The sequence below is a fragment of the Triticum aestivum genome, chromosome 4D (genome assembly GCF_018294505.1).
Source record: "Triticum aestivum cultivar Chinese Spring chromosome 4D, IWGSC CS RefSeq v2.1, whole genome shotgun sequence".
Classification (NCBI taxonomy): Eukaryota; Viridiplantae; Streptophyta; class Magnoliopsida; order Poales; family Poaceae; genus Triticum; species Triticum aestivum.
In genome coordinates this window covers 243,143,023-243,164,401 of record NC_057805.1, presented here as the reverse complement: position 1 = coordinate 243,164,401, position 21,379 = coordinate 243,143,023, and the positions used below count along the sequence as shown (strand labels likewise).

Below are 21,379 nucleotides of genomic sequence, written 5' to 3'. Positions count from 1 at the left end.
GATACGGTAAGTAAACGGACACCGAAAAATCTGCAAAAATATTTTTTGTCAGTTTTGGAATATTTAGAAAAATAGGAAAATAAGAAACTTCCAGGAAGCGTACCCTGGTGGGCACAAGACACCAGGGCGCGCTAAACTTGCCTCGCGTGCCCAGGTGGGTTGTGCCCACCTGGGGCACCTTCCGGACTCTGTTTTTCTTCCGTATGCTTGTTCCCCAACATAAAAATTATTTATATACTCCCCGAACCTATTGACCACCGTATCGCGGAGAAATCCTCTGTTCTCTTTTCTTGCTGTTTTCTGTCAGATCCCATCTACCATGGCCGCTTCAAGCTCCTCCAAGGACAAGTTCTTCAAGAACGTCATCAACCCATATTTTCGGGAGGTGGTGCAGTACCCTCAAACCATCCAGATGCATGATGGGGTGTTGCACATCTGCGATGTGCAAGGACCCAAGGGGACGGGAACCATGGAGGCCAGGCTTGAAGCTATGGAGCAGGAAGTCTTCCGGTGCAAGGGGATGGTGGAGCGTGGGCTCAATGCCAATCACCTCATGATCACGGACCTTTCCCATGATCTCAAGGTGGATGGCAAGCCCATGAAGGACATCGTCTTCACCCTCAACGAGCAAATCAACTTTCTCCAAAGCCAGATCTATGATCTTCAAAACCAAGTCTTTGAATACGAGGTAAGGTTTAAAGGTATGAGTTTGGCTGCTAGTTGCAGGACCCGTGAGACTCATTCTTCCTCTTACGATGGTGGGCCTCTGCCGTGGAAATCCGAGGACAAGATCTCTTCTTCATCACCACCACCCTCATCTTCACCACCAAAGGAAAATTGAGTATCGGGTATGGGCACTCCCCTTGGCTTTCGCCAAGCTTGGGGGAGGTGTCCCGGTATCGTATCATCCCACTATCTTTTTTCCTTTACCTATTTTAGTTCGATCTTTTGCTTTAGAATGAATAAAATTTTAGTTCGATCCTTTCTTTTCAAGAGTTTGCTTAGTGATCTATCCTTGTAATTAATCGTGTGCAAGATATATAATAAAGTTTGGTTTGAGTTTTTGCTTTCTTTACTTTCTTGCTACAATTAAAAGAAAAGATATAAATAAAAGGAAAGGAAATAAATCAAGAAGATCATATACTAATCTTATGGTAGGTGATGGCACCACATAAGGAAAAGTATAAGTAGAAAATTTTATTAGAGATTGACAAGCATAGCATTAGTCAATGATGCAACTCATGAAAGAATTAATAAGGGAAGAGAAGATTCACATATAAATATACTATCGTAGAAATCTTTTGTGATTGTGAGCCCCCATCAAAATCTTTTGACGTTCGACAAGGAAGACAACTTAATGATTTATGTTTGTTCATATTCACAAAGAAGTCATATTGTCATAGATCCTTTAACATGTGGTGCTTGCCCCTATCTTTGCTAGCCAAAAATTCCGCACTAAGTAGAGATACTACTTGTGCATCCAAAAACCCTTAAACCCAATCTTATTTTCAAGTGTCCACCATACCTACCTAGGGATTGAGCAAGATCCCTCAAGTAAGTTGTCATCGGTGCAAAAAGGCAATAAAAATTGCTTCCAACTGTGTGAGATCATTTAGGGTAAGAGAAAATTGAGCGTTGCACGAACTTGTGATGGTGAAGAATAAAAGCGACAGACTGCATAATAAAGGTCACTATCACAAGGGGCAATGCAACGTGACGTTCTTTTTCACTAAGGGGTTGAGCATACAAACAAATAAGCGCATGACAACCTCTGCTTCCCTCTGCGAAGGGCCTATTTTTTACTTTTATGTATTTACTTTTATGCAAAGAGTTAAAGTTTCTTCTCTCTATTCCTTTTTATTTTGGGACAATTGCATTTTTACCCCTAGTTGGTTCCTACCCACGGGTTTTGCCCTTACTTTTCGAGCTTGCTCAGTTTTGCCCTTACTTTTTCCGTCGTGGTCCCTCGAATGCCCTTTGACCGTTTGACCAAAACTTTGAAAATTCAAAACTAATTCATATGAACTCAGAAAAATGCAAATAAGATATGAAAATGTTCAGATAAACATTACCTTTATGTGCATATCATTTGCATTCAGGACAAAAGCACCCTTTAAACGACCAGAGGTAATTAATGGTATTAACATTATTAAAAATAAAAAGGTATAAACAATATTTTTTTCATGAATAAAAATTACATGCAAATGTAGGTGATGTTTTCTGAACATCCAGATATCTTATTTGCATTTTTCTGAGTTTGTATCATCTTGTTATGAATGTTCTAACGACTTGGATCATTATTTGGAAACTTCATAAAATATGGATACGAACTCAGCAAAATGCAAAAAAGATATCAGGATGTTCAGGAAACATCACCTATATTTGCATGTAATTTGTATTCATGAAAAAAATATTGTTTATACCTTTTTATTTTTAATAATGTTAATAACATTAATTACCTCAGGTAGTTTAAAGGGTGCTTTTGTCCTAAATGCAAATGATATGCACATAAAGGTAATGTTTGTCTGAACATTTTGATATCTTATTTGCATTTTTTTGAGTTCATATGAATTAGTTATGAATTTTCAAAGTTTTGGTCAAACGGTCAAAGGGCATTCGAGGGATCTCGATGGAAAAAGTAAGGGCAAAACTGAGCAAGCTCGAAAAGTAAGGGCAAAACCCGTGGGTAGGAACCAACTAGGGGCAAAAATGCAATTGTCCCTTTTATTTTTCTCCTTTGGCAAGCATCATGTGGTGAGGAAAGATTTAGGCACATATGTCAAGTTGAATATGGGTGGCATGAGTTATTATTGTTGACATCACCCTTGAGGTGAATACATTGGGAGGTGAAACTATAAGCCCCTATCTTTCTATGTGTCCAGTTGAAACGTTTTGCTCATGTGTATGCGGTGAGTGTTAGCAATCATAGAAGACTATATGATGGCTGAGTATGTGGACTTGCCTAAAGGCTCCGATACGTGACCCTTCTTGAAAATACGATGAATTGTAGTTGCAAAGTTGACTGAGAACATAGTTTGTTGGATTCTAATAGAGTTTCTGCTTTGTTCTTCGATTGTGTGATGAACTGTTACTTATTCATGAGAAGTATATGATAAAAATTCTATGATAAAAGCCTAATGTTTAATTTTATTGCTACTATAATAATAAACATGATGCTTCTATATCCGTATTTTGTTTTTATCGACACCTCTCTCTCTCTCAAAGCATGTGGACATGTTTTTCGATTTTGGTTTTCGCTTGAGGAAAAGCGAGGTCTAAGCTTGGCGGAGTTGATACGTCCATTTTGCATCATGTTTTCCTACTATTATTTAAGATGTTCTTATTCATAATAATGCTTTTTGGAGTAATTCTAATGCCTTTTTCTCATAATATGCAAGGTATACACAAGGAGGGAGAATTTCGGTAGCTGGAAATCTGGATCTGAAAAAGCTACATCAGGCTACCTATTCTGCACAACTCCAAACAAACTGAAACTTCACAGAGAATTTTTATGAAATATATGAAGAATATTGGAGCAAATAACTACCATAGGGGGCCCACCAGGTGGGCACAACCCACCTGGGCGCGCCAGGGAGCCCAGGCGCGCCCTGGTGGGTTGTGCTCACCCAGGCCCACCTCCGGTGCCCATCCTCAATTTGCGTAGTTCGTCTTCGTCCGCATCGACCACTGTGCCGACCCGACGGACTCACGCACCACCCCCTACACGGTCAGCTCGCCACTTTTTTTCTTGTCTCGAGGGTGATCGTTGCACACGGCGTGCCCTTCCGAGAGGGCGACATGGCGACAGGTCCAGGGAGAACCCAAGGCTCTGATACCAAATGACCGCCAAAATCACCTAAAACTCACAGGATTGACACAATGGCTAGATGTAGAAGAAGACTCAGGTGTTTGCGCTGTGTAAATGTTGCAACTTTATGCTTACTTTATGTCTTTTATTCAACAAAAAACAGAAAGAGCGATAGGATCGTACCATGATCTGATTCGGTCGTGCCATCCCATGACTAACGGAAAAGTAGCTGGCTACTACGTCCACTAAGCTAACTACCTGAAGATCCACTAACTACGGCATGGTCGGACACAGAAAGTTGTGGGCTCATGCGACATTTATGTTATTTGCATGGAAACATAAAATCTGGAACGTGAAATCTAAGTGGAATGTAAACTCCCTAAGTGGAACGTAAACTATACAAGGAACATAAAATCCACAATGAAACATAAAATCCACCATGGAATGTAAAGGATCTGTGCACAGGTTTACGCTAATATTCATGTTTTTGGTTTGCCCTGCTGCCATCATCACAAGATGACCTGAAAGCACACCAAATGCCGATGCCTCAGCTGCCACTGAGTGGGGCCATCTCACCACTGCACCAGTTGAGAGTTTGCAAGACATGGTCATTCTCAATACATCATCACCAGATTATATTCCACTGGGAATTCACAATATTCTCCTTATATCTCATAGTCAGAAACACCACCATCATGAATATACCTTGCTTTCCAGTGCATCCAAAGGTGGTAGTAAAGAAAATATTCAGGACCCATGCATCTTATTTAAGACGTGGGGATACCAAAACTGAGTTGATTAATCACTATGGATTTGGAATCCATATTAGCTTGATGGTGTAGCCTAAAATCAACAATAAATGAATTTTCTCTCGGTATGCCAAAGGTTTCAGACTTTCAATACAGTTAACTTTCAAGAATGGTGACATTGGTATCCTCAGGCAAAAGAGCATTTGCAACGCCTGACTGGCCTGTGCACTTGTGGTTACATGCTTCTATGTGTGATTTGAATCTGTAAGTTACATCTACTCCTGTAAATATTAGTGAGTGAACTCCGTGTGTTATGTACGTAGCTACTCATATATTACATGAAAGCTAATCCAATTCCTGGAAGGCGAAGCATCAGCAGGTTCTCCAGCAACTCGCTCATCCTGATGTTTTCTACGGAAGCTGCTGAAGGCAACCGACAAGGTACAAATTTGCACATGACATGCTATGCTGCATTATGCTCAGCTTGATCTTTGGCCCAGAAAAGTTGATCTTTGCTTTCAAAATTACATCAGCTGCTGGAGAAGGTGTCCATATGCTTTTAGCTGTCTACTCTGTCTTCTTGGAATGCTTTGTATATGAAATCTTTAAAGCGCCTGGAGTACTGTCTTGGATCTACCGCTGAAATGGATGTCGAGTCATATTGGAATGATTTGTATGCATGCTCAATCTTTTTGCCTATATCGTAGTCTTGAAGTATGTCTATTATTCCAAAATACAATATAACATCACAGTATTCCCCAGTTGGCTCTCCAATAACATCACTGTCGTTCTTTCGGACTGTCAGTTCAGCTCTTGACAGCATATTCGCCCCAAGTTTAATCTTACACCACCTGTCCAACCAAATAATATCAATTATGTTTATTGTTACAAAGACCTAAAGACCATTAAAGTACCTTCATCAGATACATCTTCCAGGGGAAAATGGCATCAGAACAATCCTAAACATAAGGTGTTATGACCGGCGTCACTTATAGCCGGAGGAGGCCCAATGGGCGCGCCTAGTTAGGGGCTTAGCCCAAGTTATCTTATTTTTATTAGCATCGAGATTATATAAACAGTTGTAAGACACCCGTTTGGAATTAAGCAATAAGACATAATCTATTGCCCGGCTCCCTGAGGAGCCGGAACCCTAACCTAGCCGCCTCCTCTCCCATCGCCGCCGCCTCTCCTCCCGCGCAAGCCGGCGCCAGCACATCGGCCGCCACGGTCACGTCCTCGCCAGCCTCCCTCCTTCCCCTACAATCTCCGGCCAAGACCCGGTAGGGCCCTAGCTCCTACCAATTTGGTATTAGGTAGCTTAGGTGCGATCATGTCTTCGCCGCCGCCCACCCCAACCCTCCCGCTGCCGACCGCCTCCACCGCCCCGCTGGCCACCACGGCCAGCGCCCCTCCACCGCCGGTGCCGGTCACCTCCGCCGCGCCGGTTCCCCGGAGGAAGTCAACGGAGCGCTCCGCGATCTCGCCACCACGGTCCAGGGGATCCGCCTCTACATGGCCGGCCCCTACGGGCCGCCGCCACCGGGCCACTGCTTCTGCCGTGGCAGCCGCCACACCATGCGGCATCCGCCGCGCTCGCCGGGCTGCTGCAGCTGCAGCTGCCGCCGCCACCTGGCTACCATGGCCGACGCAGGCCCTGGCGGCCCCCGCTGCGCCCGTCGCCCCGCTGCAGCAGCAGCCGCAGCTCCCGGCGCCACCGCCGATCAGCTCCGGGCCGGCTACGACCGCGCCGGCGGGAGTCCCGATCCACCAGGTCAGGTTCCCGCCCTTGCCGTCACCGCTACCGGCCTGGTTGACCGGGTCGTCGCCGCAACCGGTCTACACGATGGCCTCAAAACCGCCGTACGTCCACTCGCAGCCGGCGCCCACCCTGCAGTACGGCGGGTCCTCCAGCACCGCCGGTCCCTACGCTGGCCTCGACGGGCAGCCGTTCCATGGGGGGCCCCTGTGCCCACCGAAGCGGCGCCGGCCCCCTCACTGCTCCGCACCGACGCGCCGTACTCCCACGGCGGTTATACTCATACACCGCCGCATTTCGCCAAGCTCGACTTCGCCACCTACGACGGCACCGAGGACCCCCTCAACTGGCTTAATCAGTGTGACCAGTTTTTCCGATGGCAACGCACACTCGCATCAGACCGCACCTGGCTCGCCTCATATCACCTCCGGGGCGCCGCATAGACGTGGTATTACGCCCTCGAGCAGGACGAGGGCGGCATGCCCCCATGGGAGCGATTTCGCGAGCTTTGCCTCCTTTGCTTCCGGCCGCCGATGTGCGGGAGCTGGCTGGCGGAGCTAGGCTGCCTCCCCTTCACCTCCACGGTGCAGGACTTCGCCGACCGCTTCCAGGCCCTGGCGTGCCACGCACCCGGCGTGACGGCTCGTCAGCGGGCCGAGCTCTTTCGCCGGCGGTCTACCGGATCATATCCGTGTGGACGTGGAGCTTCGGGGACTCTAGGACCTCCAGACGGCGATGTACTACGCCTGCGCCTTCGAGCGTCGCGCGCAGGCCTTGTAGCAGGAGACACCGTCTCGGGGGGCCCACCAGTCAGCCAGGCCGCCCCCGACACCACCTGTGTCGGGCCATGTATGCCCGAGACTCTACTTGGAGAGGGCTGACTATGTCGAGGAGGACACAGCCGCCGACGGGCTCGGCGACTTGCCCACCCCAGTTATTGTGGAGGTCGCACCGGCAGCCGCTTCGGCGACGACACTGGTGGTCTCCCTCCATGCACTCGCGGGCATCCGAGACGAGCGGACTATGCTCTTGCCGGTGATGATCCACGGTGAGCGCCTGGTGGCCCTCCTGGATACGGGTTCCACGCATAACTTCCTGCCCGAGGCGACCATGCCGCTTAGCGCTACAGCCGACGGGCGGGGAGCAACTCCGGGTCACCGTGGCTAACGGCGACCGACTCCGCTGCCACGGGCTGGCGCGGAACGTGCCCATCACCATCGGCGACGAGCACTTCACCATCACGTGCGCCGGCATCGATGTAACACCCCGGATGTAACTTTCCATATTTGTAACTCCAACTCTTGCCATTTTCGGCTATGTGTTATGATATTCCCTTCGTGGTCGGGTTTTTGTCTTTCGTTTTGCATTTTGTTCATGTCATGCATCTCATATCACGTCATCATGTGCATCTCATTTGCATACGTGTTCGTCTCATGCGTCCGAGCATTTTCCCCGTTGTCCGTTTTGCAATCCGACACTCCCACTTGCACCGGCGCACCCCTCTTGTCTCTTTTCGTGAGCGGGGTTAAACGTTCTCGGAATGGACCGAGGTTTGCCAAGTGGCCTTGGTACACCACCGGTAGACCACCTGTCAAGTTTCGTTCCATTTGAAGGTCATTTGATGCTCCAACGGTTAACCGGGTAACCGCAAAGGCCTTTTGTGTGTTGCAGCCAAACACCCCTCCAAACAGCCCAATAACCCATCTAAGCCCCCTCCATGCTCTCGGTCGTTCGATCACGATCATGTGGGCGAAAACCGCACTCCATTTGGAGTCTCCTACCTCCCTCTAGCTATAAATATGTGAGCCTCCCCGAAATCCCGCAGTCCAAAAAACCCTAGCCCCGCTCCCTCCGCGCGCCGGACACGTCCGGTCCGCGCCGGACAAACCCCGCCCTTCGCCGCCTCGTCGCCGGTGTCGCCGCCGCCCGTTCGTCGTACGCGCCGCCGTCCTCCGGTCGCCGTCCCCGCCGCCGACCTCGCCGCCCAGCTCCTCCGGCCGGATCCGCCTCTCCTTCCTCCTCTCCATCTCCGGCAAGATCCAGCCCCGCCTCGGCATCCGTGCCAAAGTCCCCGGATTTGTAATATTATGTGGCTCTGTTCATCGCATCATATCTACTTGCATACTGCTCCGTTTCATGCGCATGATATATCGAAATGTTCATCACGAGATGCTCTTCATTTTGTTCCATTGTGCCATGCTCGTTTGAGTCCATCTTGAGGCCCAAATCTCTGATGCAAGAGTGCTATATGATGTTTACTGCTGTTACTTATCAGAACTTAATGTTTTGTTATTTTTGTTGCATTTGACGTGTGCATCTTATGAGCATGAGCCCTACATGTATTTTGATCTATGCCATGCCATCTTTACAGGGGTGTATGCCATGTATTTTTGTGATCTATGTGGTGACTAGCACAAGCATGCAAACTAGGCTTCGTGATGTTTATGTTTTCAAGGACTTAGGATTTTGCTAAGTCCTTTACCTGCTGTTATTTTGATGCCATGTATCCATGCGGCTACAGTGAGATCCATGCTTCTTTTGAGTATGTTCAGTAAGGATGTTTTGAACATATGGTTATGCTCTATCCATCCATGCCCCTGTTTGCAATTATGGAGTGCCCTAACATGTCTCAATCTTGCTCTACTTTTGCTATAAAATGTTCCTGGCAAAATGTTAACATGATATTCAATTTTGCCAAGGTTGTTGTAGTTGATCCATACATGCTATGAACTTTCTCTTGCCATGGTTAGCTTCATGAACATGCCATCTTGCTGTAGGTATGCTTGTTTTGTTATGCATTGCTTTGTGATGAGTGAATCGAGCTCACAAAGATGCCTTCATAATTCTGTTAATACCATGCTCTGTTTTCTGCTAAGTCTGAAACCTGTTAACGAAACTTGTTATGTTTACATGAGTGCCATCTTATCTTCTGTGCCTTTTTGGCTCAAGGTCAGTAAAGGACTTTTGTTCTATGCATTTAGTAGATTCATGCCATGCCTTGTTTTGCTATGATAAGTTCCTGTAGCATGTGTTTTGCTTGTTCTGAACATTGCTACCTGATGCTGTTTCAGTCATGTTCAGTATTTTCACTAAGTCTGTCAAGCTGATATCTTTTGCACTTTTGCCATGCTTGTTTGGAGCCAGTTATTGTGTGATCTAGCCGTAGCTCAGTGTTCATCTTTTGTCAAGCATCTCTTGTAGATCACTGTCATATGCTCTGTTGCTATGTTGGGGTGCTGTAGCATAGTTACTTGATGTATTCTAAGTGCTATCATGTTGTTAATCGCAGAATTGTGTCATCCTTATTTTGCTTGCCATTTGCAAACCGTGCATCCGTTTCCGGTGATCTTTATAACGATTTCGACCGAAATCATCTCATCTTTCTAGTGGCATACTTGGTTTGCCAAGTTGATGCCTTGATCATCTTTTTCCTCCCGAAGCACGCTTATGCATCGCATATCACATCTCGCATATCATGCATGTATTGCATCATGTTGCTTGTGCATTTCCTGTGATTAATTGTGGTTCCATTGCTTGTGTTCTTGCTGTGGGTAGAGCCGGGAGACGAGTACGCTTACGAGGAGCCTGTTGAGAACGCTTACGAGGATCAAGCTTTCGACAACTCTGAGAACCTTGCAGGCAAGATGACCATACCCTCGAAATCACTTCTATCTTTGCTTTGCTAGTTGTTCGCTCTATTGCTATGCTGCGCTACCTACCACTTGCTATATCATGCCTCCCATATTGCCATGTCAAGCCCCTAACCATCCTTTCCTAGCAAACCATTGTTTGGCTAAGTTACCGCTTTTGCTCAGCCCTTCTTATAGCGTTGCTAGTTGCAGGTGAAGTTGAAGTTGGTTCTATGTTGGAACATGAATATTTTGGCATATCACAATATCTCTTATTAAATTAATGCATCTATATATTTGGTAAAGGGTGGAAGGCTCGGCCTTATGTCTGGTGTTTTGTTCCACTCTTGCCGCCCTAGTTTCCGTCATACCGGTGTTATGTTCCTTGATTTTGCGTTCCTTACGCGATTGGGTGATTTATGGGACCCCCTTGACAGTTCGCCTTGAATAAAACTCCTTCAGCAAGGCCCAACCTTGGTTTTACATTTGCCTACCTAAGCCTTTTTCCCTTGGATTTTCGCGAGCCCGAGGGTAATCTTATTTAACCCCCCGGGCCAGTGCTCCTCTGAGTGCTGGTCCAAACTAGAGCCTCTTGCAGCGCCACCTTGGGAAAACTCGAGGGCTGGTTTTAGTTGTACGTAGTGTTCATCCGGTGTGCCCTGAGAACGAGATATGTCCAGCTCCTATCGGAATTTGTCGGCACATCGGGCAGCTTTGCTGGTCTTGTTTTACCATTGTCGAAATGTCTTGTAAACCGGGATTCCGAGACTGATCGGGTCTTCCCGGAAGAAGGTTTATCCGTCGTTGACCGTGAGAGCTTATAATGGGCTAAGTTGGGACACCCCTGCAGGGTATTATCTTTCGAAAGCCGTGCCCGCGGTTATGAGGCAGATGGCAATTTGTTAATGTCCGGTTGTAGAGAACTTGTCACTTGACTTAATTAAAATACATCAACCGTGTGTGTAGCCGTGATGGTCTCTTTTCGGCGGAGTCCGGGAAGTGAACACGGTCTGGGTTATGAATGAACGTAAGTAGTTTCAGGATCACTTCTTGATCATTTCTAGCTTCGCGACCGTTGTGTTGCTTCTCTTCTCGCTCTCTTTTGCGTATGTTAGCCACCATATGCTTAGTGCTTGCTGCAGCTCCACCTCATTGCCCCATCTTTTTCTATAAGCTTAAATAGTCTTGATCTCGCGGGTGTGAGATTGCTGAGTCCTCGTGACTCACAGATTCTACCAAAACAGTTGCAAGTGCCGACGATACCAGTACAGATGACGCAACCGAGCTCAAGTGGGAGTTCAACGAGGAACGTGGTCGTTACTATGTTTCGTTTCCTGATGATCAGTAGTGGAGCCCAGTTGGGACGATCGGGGATCTAGCATTTGGGGTTATCTTATTTTCATTTGGATTTGACCGTAATCGGTCTATGTGTGGATTTTGGATGATGTATGAATTAATTTATGTATTGTGTGAAGTGGCGATTGTAAGCCAACTCTCGTTATCCCATTCTTGTTCATTACATGGGATTGTGTGAAGATGACCCTTCTTGCGACAATACCTACAATGTGGTTATGCCTCTAAGTCGTGCCTCGACACGTGGGAGATATAGCCGCATCGTGGGCGTTACAATCGACTTGGGCTGCTTCGACTTCATCCTCGACGTCGACTTCTTGAGGACCCTCGGTCCCATCCTCTGGGACTTCGACGCCCTGACGATGAACTTCTGGCGCCAGGGGCACCGCGTCCTATGGGAGGGCGTGGGTGGCGCCTCACCGGCAGCGCCGCAGCTGCAGCTGGTCGCGACTGCTGCAGGGCCCGAGCACCCTCTGTTGGATCATCTTCTACAGCAGCACCGCGACCTCTTCGACGAGCCTCAGGGCCTGCCGCCAGCCCGGGTGTATGACCACCGCATTCATCTCCTGCCGGGCACGGCACCGGTGGCGGTGCACCCCTACCGCTACCCCCAGCTACAGAAGGACGAGTTGGAGCGGCAGTGCACGCTCATGCTCGCCTTGGGCATCATCCGGATCTCTACTTCACCGTTTTCAGCGCCAGTCCTCCTCGTCCGTAAGTTGGACGGCACGTGGCGCTTCTGCATCGACTACCGTGCCCTTAACGCCAGACGCTCAAGGACAAATTTCCTATTCCGGTCGTTGATGAGCTCGTGGACGAGCTACATGGGGCGCGCTTCTTCACCAAGCTCGACCTCCGTTCGGGCTACCACCAGGTGCGGATGCACCCGGACGATGTCGTGAAGACGGCGTTTCAGACTCATCACGGCCACTTCAAGTTCTTGGTGATGCCTTTTGGCCTCTCCAACGCCCCGGCGACCTTTCAGGCCTTGATGAACGACGTCCTCTGCCCCTACTTGCGTCGGTTTGTGCTTGTTTTCTTTGATGACATTCTTATCTACAGCACCTCGTGGGCGGAGCACCTTCAGCACGTCGCCATCATCTTCAACGAGCTTCGAGCGCACCATCTTCATCTTAAGCACTCGAAGTGCTCGTTCGGCACGCCTTCAGTCGCCTACCTCGGCCACGTCATCTCGGCCACGGGTGTTGCTATGGACGCCGACAAGGTGGCGGCTATCGCGGCCTAGCCGCACTCACCGCGGGCTCTCCGCAGCTTCCTGGGCCTCGCAAGGTACTACCGAAAATTTATCCGGGAGTTCGGCCTCATCGCGTCCCCGCTCACGCACCTGTTGCGACACGACGTCTTCGCCTGGGATGCGGAGGCCACTGAGGCGTTCGAGGCCTCAAGAGGGCCCTCACGACGGGTCCCGTCCTCCAGATGCCCGACTTTGACCGTCCGTTCATGGTGGACTGCGACGCCTCCGGTGTGGGGTTCGGCGCCGTCCTCCATCAGGGCGACGGGCCGCTTGCGTTCTTCAGCAGGCCCTTTGCCGTGCACCATCATAAGCTCGCGGCCTATGAGCGGGAGCTCATTGGCTTGGTGCAGGCCGTGCGCCACTGGCGGCCATATCTTTGAGGGCGGCCGTTTCGTATCCGCACGGATCACTACAGCCTCAAGTTCTTATTGGACCAGAGGCTCTCTAACGTGCCGCAGCACCAGTGGATTAGCAAGCTCTTTGGCTTCAACTTCACCGTCGAGTATCGTCCGGGCCGTCTGAACACCGTGGCCGATGCCCTGTCCCGCCGCGACGCCGACCATGACGCGGACGCCGGCGACGCCGACGGGGAGGCCCTCTGCATCCGCTCGGGGCCCTCCTTTGCCCTCATCGACGACATTCGCCGGGCCACCGCGGACGCGCCGGACGCTCAGCTCCTTTGGCAGCTTTCTCGATGTCGGCGACTTGGAGGAGCCGTGGCGTTTGGCGGATGGCTTCTTCCTGCATGGGCGCCGCCTCTTCGTGCCGGATCACGGCGACCTCCGTCACCAGGTTCTGCTGCTGGCACACTCGGCCGGCCACGAGGGTGTGCAGAAGACCCTCCACCGTCTCCACGCCGATTTCTACCTCCCCGGCAATCGGGCCCTGGTCCGCGACTGGGTGAGGTCTTGTCTTACGTGCCAGCGTAACAAGACGGAGACGCTGCGCCCGGCTGGTCTGCTACAGCCCTTGGAGGTGCCCTCTCAGGTCTGGGCGGATATCTCTATGGACTTCATCGAGGGCCTCCCCAAGGTGGGCGGCAAGTCCGTCATCCTCACGGTGGTCGACCGCTTCTCCAAGTACGCCCACTTCATCGCGCTCGGCCATCCCTACACCGCCACCTCCATGGCATGTGCCTTCTTTGACGGCATCGTCCGCCTACACGGGTTTCCCTCTTCGATCGTCAGCGACCAGGACCCGGTGTTCACGGGGCATGTCTAGCGCGATCTCTTCTGGATGGCGGGCGTGAAGCTCCGCCTAAGCATGGCCTTCCATCCTCAGACGGACGGCCAATCCGAGGTGGTCAACAAGGTGATTGCCATGTATTTGCGTTGTGTTACAGGTGATCGTCCTCGTGCTTGGGTGGATTGGCTCGCATGGGCGGAGTACTGCTACAACACCTCTTATCACTCCGCGCTGCGCGCCACGCCGTTCGAGGTGGTCTATGGCCAACCGCCCCCGCCCATCCTGCCGGTTGACCCGGAGACAGCTAGGACGGAGGCGGCGGGCGACCTTCTTCACAGCCGGGACGAGATGCTTGCGGAGGTGCGGCAACGCCTCATTCAGGCCCAGCAGCTGGCCAAGCACTACTACGACGGCCACCACCGCGAGGCGGAGTTCGCGGTGGACAACTGGGTGTGGCTACGCCTTCTTCACCGCTCTACGCAGTCCCTTGACCCGCGTGCAAAGCGCAAGCTGGGTCCTCGCTACGCCGGGCCATTTTCCGTGCTGGAGCGCATCGGCAAGGTGGCCTACCGCCTTCAGCTTCCGGCCGGTGCTCGCATCCACGACGTCTTCCATGTGGGGCTGCTGAAGCCCTTCCGTGGGGAGCCGCCACCGGCCACGCCGGCGCTTCCTCCGACCTCCGACGGCCACCTCCTTCCCGGACCAGCGAAGGTGTTGCATTGCAGGTCCAGCTGCGTCGCGGGGTGTGGTACTTGTTGATCCAGTGGGAAGGCCTTTCGGAGGAGGACACCACTTGGGAGCAGCATGATGAGTTCCGCCACCACTATCCAGACTTCTAGCTCGAGGACGAGCTGTTTGCGCAGGCGGAGAGAGATGTTATGACCGGTGTCACTTATAGCCAGAGGAGGCCCAATGGGCGCGTCTACTTAGATGCTTAGCCCAAGTTATCTTATTTTTATTAGCATCGAGATTATATAAACCGTTGTAAGACACCCGTTTGGAATTAAGCAATAAGACATAATCTATTGCCCGGCTCCTTGAGGAGAGCCGGAACCCTAACCTAGCCGCCTCCTCTCCCATCGCCGCCGCCTCTCCTCCCGCGCGAGATGGCGCCAGCACGCCGGCCGCCGCGGTCACGTCCTCGCCCACCTCCCTCCTTCCCCTACAATCTCCGGCCAAGACCCAGTAGGGCCCTAGCTCCTACCATAAGGTGATAGCCTAAACTGATCTTTCATTAGATTTGACAAAATGTTTAGTACCATTAGTACTCAAAAGTGTGAACTAAGCATGTGAATCCACGGTAAATCTGGTGAATATGAAAACATGTACAAGATAGGAAGGTTCTAAACAGAAAATGTTTAATACTAGGTAACAATGGGGACCATATGACTGGATTGACACACTGGAGAATTTACACCACCAGAAACTATATGTCGTATACGCATTAACCTTAGAAATATCATTACCAAGAAATGACACAATAGGAAATATTACTAAATGAACCTAAAATACTTTCTAGTCAGAAGAATGAACATCCTGGCTATAGAAATTAATGTCAATTTTGTCGTTTAAAATAGATGGGTACCTAAAACCTTTCCATGTCAAAATTTGTACTGCAATGAAGCTGAAACATGAATCATCTCAATGATGAGCTGGCTCAAGAACTACGTACTTACCAGCTACATGATTTAGAAAGAGGCAAATTAATTATAACTAGGACTGTAGTATTAGGCAAGAGAACATAATTTAGTGTCTTATTTACCTGTTTGGATCAGAAAGAAAGTGATTCCTGTCCCATCTTGAAACGCGGGGTGTGGCAGGTTTGTCACCATCGATGTCAATGGCACCTTTAACCAAAGTAAAAATCAAGTCAGCATTTTGTATTTTTACAAAGTGCCTTAAGTATCTCTCTCTTACCTCTAAAATGTACGCCCACCAAGAGACTGTAATCCATAATCTTCTCCTGCTCCAGAAACTCACAGTCTTTGTCCACTTGCCTGCTTCAAAGTATGTAAGAACTAGATTAGTACATAGGGTTCAGATATCATTGGTTAGCATTTGGTGCCTAGGTCATTCACAAAACACAATACGAAAATTAGACATAAGATGTTCGCACCTTCGGAACTCTTCAAACCATTGTTTTTGCAACCGAAAGATAAAATTAAGATCAAGATCTTTCAGAGTTGTATACTCATCAATCTCTGCCTGTGGCTTGTCAGTTGTCCGGCCAAGAGATGATCCTTTCAGATCAAACCGCCTATGAATAGTGTGATCGGAGCAGAACAGGTTCCCCATTATGACAAAACGAACCTGGGTGGTAGTACAGCATCAAGCAGACCGTCAGGATTGATATTATACTAGTACTTGACAACAGCAGATTCATAAATTGGAGTAATTACAGCGTGAGGACAGAATGAAAACCCTTATATACGTGCTATTTTGGCATTTCACTCTTTCTTCTAATACAAATGGTGCACATTTTGTGTGTGTTTGCGCAAAAAAGAAACAAGTATATACTTTCTAACCTTCTTCTGGTTTGCTCCAGCCAACTTCACACAGTGTAGACCAAAAAACTTTGCCACTAGGGTATTCTCAAATGCACGGACATGATTGTAATAAGCATGAAGCATCTTCAGAAGCATCTGTAAGGTAGCAAATAATCCATAAGTTCAGAACAAAATTTAACATTCAGGCGAAGACAGAAAAGGAGGACAAACCTTTACTTCAGATTTCTTCATTGTCTTTATCATGTATCGATCGTCGTTTGTCAAGTAAAAGAAGCTTCCACTCTTACCAGGGGATGAGAGCTCACGTAGAGCATCATCTCCACACAGAGATAGCATATAGTCAGCTGGATCGACCTTGAACAGCTTGCGCAATGTCCTGTGAATTAGTTCAGAACAAATATGTGTGCATATGTTGATGAGTACAATACCATAATATGGTCATAAGATAGGAAAATCTTTATCTTGGGAGTGATGACCAACCGGAACACCTTTGGGCAGTAATCTTTCCATTTGAAATCACTAGAATTGTGTGGAGGGGTATATTTCGAGCCTTCTGGGGGGAATTTTGTCCATACTTTTTCCTTTGGGTCAAATGCTGATGATTTCAGATCTAGTATAACCTGACCTTGCCTTCCTACTGCATGCCTATGCCCAAGATAGCATATTCAGATATTAAGAAATTGTAACGTATAAGTTCACAAAGACATTCATCAATCGTATGAAAATAAATTCTCTCTCCAGAAAAAGAACTTCGAATTTATCATGTATATGTAAGTTTTGTAGTAGAACCCCCCCCCCCCTACCACAAAACTTACATATACAAGACTTGAAAATAAAAAATAAATCCTGATTTCTAAAAGTAAATTGGGTAATGTACGAAAATATACATGCTACTGCGTGTGACCTAACAGCCCCTGGGGTAACAACAAGTACCATTTTCTGATCTATTCAATACTCGCCAGTTAAAAGGAGACATTTTCAAATGTGCATGGTCCATTTTTTTGTGGACACCAAGTTTGTAATAGTTCATTGGTAATCCTTATAAGCATCTTGTTTCGTTGAAGAACTAAACAAAATTAAGTTTTATATCTTCAAAAAGTGCAAGCCTTCTTGGGTTTATGAAATGTAATTTTGTTTATGAATTTTTGTTATTGATATCTGTTCGATATGTTGTGCTTCCAATGTATGTATCAACAACAACAAACAACAACAACAACAAAGCCTTTAGTTCCAAACAAGTTGGGGTAGGCTAGAGGTGAAACCCATAAGATCTCGCAACCAACTCATGGCTCTGGCACATGGATAGCAAGCTTCCACGCACCCCTGTCCATAGCTAGCTCTTTGGTGATACTCCAATCCTTCAGGTCTCTCTTAACGGACTCCTCCCATGTCAAATTCGGTCTACCCCGCCCTCTCTTGACATTCTCCGCACGCTTTAGCCGTCCGCTATGCACTGGAGCTTCTGGAGGCCTGCGCTGAATATGCCCAAACCATCTCAGACGATGTTGGACAAACTTCTCTTCAATTGGTGCTACCCCAACTCTATCTCGTATATCATCATTCCGGACTCGATCCTTCCTCGTGTGGCCACACATCCATCTCAACATACGCATCTCCGCCACACCTAACTGTTGAACATGTCGCCTTTTAGTCGGCAAACACTCAGCGCCATACAACATTGCGGGTCGAACCGCCGTCCTGTAGAACTTGCCTTTTAGCTTTTGTGGCACTCTCTTGTCACAGAGAATGCCAGAAGCTTGGCGCCACTTCATCCATCCGGCTTTGATTCGATGGTTCACATCTTCATCAATACCCCCATCCTCCTGCAGCATTGACCCCAAATACCGAAAGGTGTCCTTCTGAGGTACCACCTGGCCATCAAGGCTAACCTCCTCCTCCTCACACCTAGTAGTACTGAAACCGCACATCATGTACTCGGTTTTAGTCCTACTAAGCCTAAACCCTTTCGATTCCAAGGTTTGTCTCCATAACTCTAACTTCCTATTTATCCCCGTCCGACTATCGTCAACTAGCACCACATCATCCGCAAAGAGCATACACCATGGGATATCTCCTTGTATATCCCTTGTGACCTCATCCATCACCAATGCAAAAAGATAAGGGCTCAAAGCTGACCCCTGATGCAGTCCTATCTTAATCGGGAAGTCATCAGTGTCGACATCAACTTGTTCGAACACTTGTCACAACATTATCGTACATGTCCTTGATGAGGGTAATGTACTTTGCTGGGACTTTGTGTTTCTCCAAGGCCCACCACATGACATTCCGCGGTATCTTATCATAGGCCTTCTCCAAGTCAATGAACACCATATGCAAGTCCTTCTTTTGCTCCCTATATCTCTCCATAAGTTGTTGTACCAAGAAAATGGCTTCCATGGTCGACCTCCCAGGCATGAAACCAAACTGATTTTTGGTCACGCTTGTCATTTTTCTTAAGCGGTGCTCAATGACTCTCTCCCATAGCTTCATTGTATGGCTCATCAGCTTAATTCCACGGTAATTAGTACAACTCTGAACATCCCACTTGTTCTTGAAGATTGGTACTAATATACTCCGTCTCCAATGTATGTATGCCAAAGAAAAAAATAGGCTTACATTACTTGCTAAGAACATTATAATGTGCATGTATGTGCTTCAGTTCTCTCCAATAGAATGGAACATTGTTGGTGTTCATGTTTAGCAACAACATGATAAATAGTTAAACGAGCAATCTCAATGCAGATCCTCTGACAATCATGTCTAATTGAAATTTCAAATCTCTCTCTCAAAAAAAAACCACCTCCACCAGTTTCTGAAATTGACAGGAAGATCAAGAATTCAAGGTGTACTAATCAGGGGAAAGAAATGCACCTGATGCCCAACTGCAGGTTGAGCATGAGCTCGTAGTTCTTGTGCCCCTTGGCAATGGTCTCCCCCTGCCGCTTCGACACCCGCAGCGGTGCACCCTTGGCTACTTGTGGCGCTGGCGCCGGCGAAGGGAGCGGCAGGAGCCCCCTACCCTCCCTCGTACTGTTACGACGCTTCCAGTCGTCAGCAAGCTCGCACTTGACGTCTCCATCGGAACCCCAATTACTCCCACCCGAAAGATTGCTCCGGCCCGACGACGAGCTCACGCGCCCCCTGACCGACCGCGCCAGCCATTTTAGAGACCTCAGTGACGGTAGCGCCGACTGGCTTTCCGTACCAGAGCGCACACACTCCGGCAGCTCCCTCGTGAACACCTCCCTCGGGTCGCGCGTCCTCGTCTCGCCTGCCGCCCCCGGGGATGGGTAGTACACGCCCTTCTGGTGCAGGGCGCCGCCGGGGGCCTCCCGGCCCCAGAACCCGACGTACAGGCTGCCGTCCGACCACCGGAACGTGCCCTGTCCGCGCGGGCGGCCGCCCTCCCAGCCGCCATCGTAGCGGTTGCCGTTCGCCCAGACCAGGGCGCCGCGGCCGTGGATGAGCCCCGCACGCCAGCCGCCGGCGTACTCGGTGCCATCGCGCCAGGTGTAGCGGCCACACCCGTCCGGAAGCCCCGCCCGCCACTCGCCGTCGTAGCAGTCGCCGTTGGCGTATCGCTTCTCGCCGGCGCCGTGCTCGAGGTTCTTGGCCCACGCGCCGCGGTAGCTGTCCCCCGCGGCGCCCACGTAGGTTCCCGCGCCGTGCATGAACCCGTCCAAGAACTCGCCCTCGTAGGTGGCTCCCGACGGCCAAGAGAACCTCCCGCGTCCGGTGGCCTTGCCGCGGCGCCACTCGCCCTCGTACATGCAGCCATCCGCCCACAGGTACTTGCCGTCGCCGTGTGGCACGCCCCCGCGCCACTGGCCCAGGTAGAGATCTCCGTTGGAGAGCGCCCGCTCCGAGCGCTGCTGGTCCTGCGGCTCGCTAGTGTCGGAGCTGCTGCACGAGGGCGCCGCGTCGGGGTCTTCGCCGGGGGGCGGCATCGGTGACACGCGGCACGCGCACGGTCGTCTCCCGCGCCCTGGCCGGGCGCGCTCGTGCATTGGTCGTCTCGCTGCGCAGGTTCAAGGGCTCCCGGCTGCGGCGTGGATCGTGCAAGGATCTAGCAGCGCCGGCGGCCGCGCGCGCGCGCGCCGCGGCGGCATTGCCGAAGGAGTCGGTGGGAGGAGAGAGAAGGTGGCCGGAGAGAAATTTTTGGACCGTCCAAAGCGGAATGGGGGCGAGAGGGAGTGGAGGAGGAGAGGGACGTCAGGTGGGACGTGCAAAGAGGTGCTGTCCTGTTCTCGATTTATTTTTTAAATATTTTTTGAGATTGTAATTGCTCTTATAATATGGGAAGGAGGGAGTAGAAACCCGTGGTTTTTTTAAAGATGTAATCCCTCCGTTTCAAAATAGATGAGGTCATCTATTTTGGAACGGAGGGAGTACATTCGCAGGCGCACTACTAGTATTCATTTGTGGCTGGGCAACTCGCTCCCCAGGTGTCATGCGTTTTCTGCCCTTCGATCTTGATCAGTCTGATCATTAACTTCGTGTGTGTCGTTGGATGTTCGTTGGTAGTTACAGTGCTTTGTGTTTGACCGCGTGGTAGTTTTGCATGGCCCAATGTCCGATGGCTCTTGGAGCGTCTGTCATGGCTGGGTCAGCCCTTTCAAGGTGCGAGTGCGTCCACTCCTGCGCGTCGCGTGGTTTGCGGAAGCATAGGGCAAGTCGTGGCCTCGAAAGTCCCTCGCCCGCATGTCACACCCGTCCCTCCCTCCTCGATTTCTCTTCCTCCTCAGTAAAGCGTCAAACCCTAGCCGCCAACCCTTCTCGTCTAGAGCCTGCGCCCCCTCAGCCTCCTCTCATCCCTCTCCCTCCACTCCTCTCTGACTCCGCCGCCTTCCCTCTCCCCGCTCGTCGCCTCCATCGTCCCCTCGACGACTCTCTCGCAGGAGGCAGGGACGTGCGAAGGATAAGCATCCTCGGCAGCATCGGCTAGAGCCATGAGCTCGTAGAGGTGGCAGAAGCACGAACATCAGCGGTCCGACCTTCGTTGCCTCCATCCCTGGCTCAACTTCATTGCGCATCGGCCAGTTGGAGGCCGACTAGAGCCTGCCCTCTCTGTTCGTTGTTCTAGTTCCGGTCTAATCAGCGAGGTTAGATTTACAGGTACTGAGGTACATCTCTCTCT

General features: G+C 49.8%; 1 protein-coding gene across 1 annotated transcript; it reads right to left on the bottom strand.

The window, feature by feature from the left end:
• Positions 1–4,589: 4,589 nt before the first annotated feature.
• Positions 4,590–20,473, bottom strand: LOC123097390 (phosphatidylinositol 4-phosphate 5-kinase 6). The gene is made up of 8 exons (XM_044519101.1): positions 19,114–20,473; positions 16,723–16,887; positions 16,453–16,618; positions 16,261–16,377; positions 15,852–16,045; positions 15,653–15,732; positions 15,498–15,582; positions 4,590–5,408 (listed from the first exon to the last, which is right to left on the bottom strand). The coding sequence occupies exons 1-8, from the start codon at positions 20,247–20,249 to the stop codon at positions 5,117–5,119; spliced, it is 2,235 nt and encodes a 744-aa protein (XP_044375036.1). The 5' UTR covers positions 20,250–20,473; the 3' UTR covers positions 4,590–5,116.
• Positions 20,474–21,379: the final 906 nt, after the last annotated feature.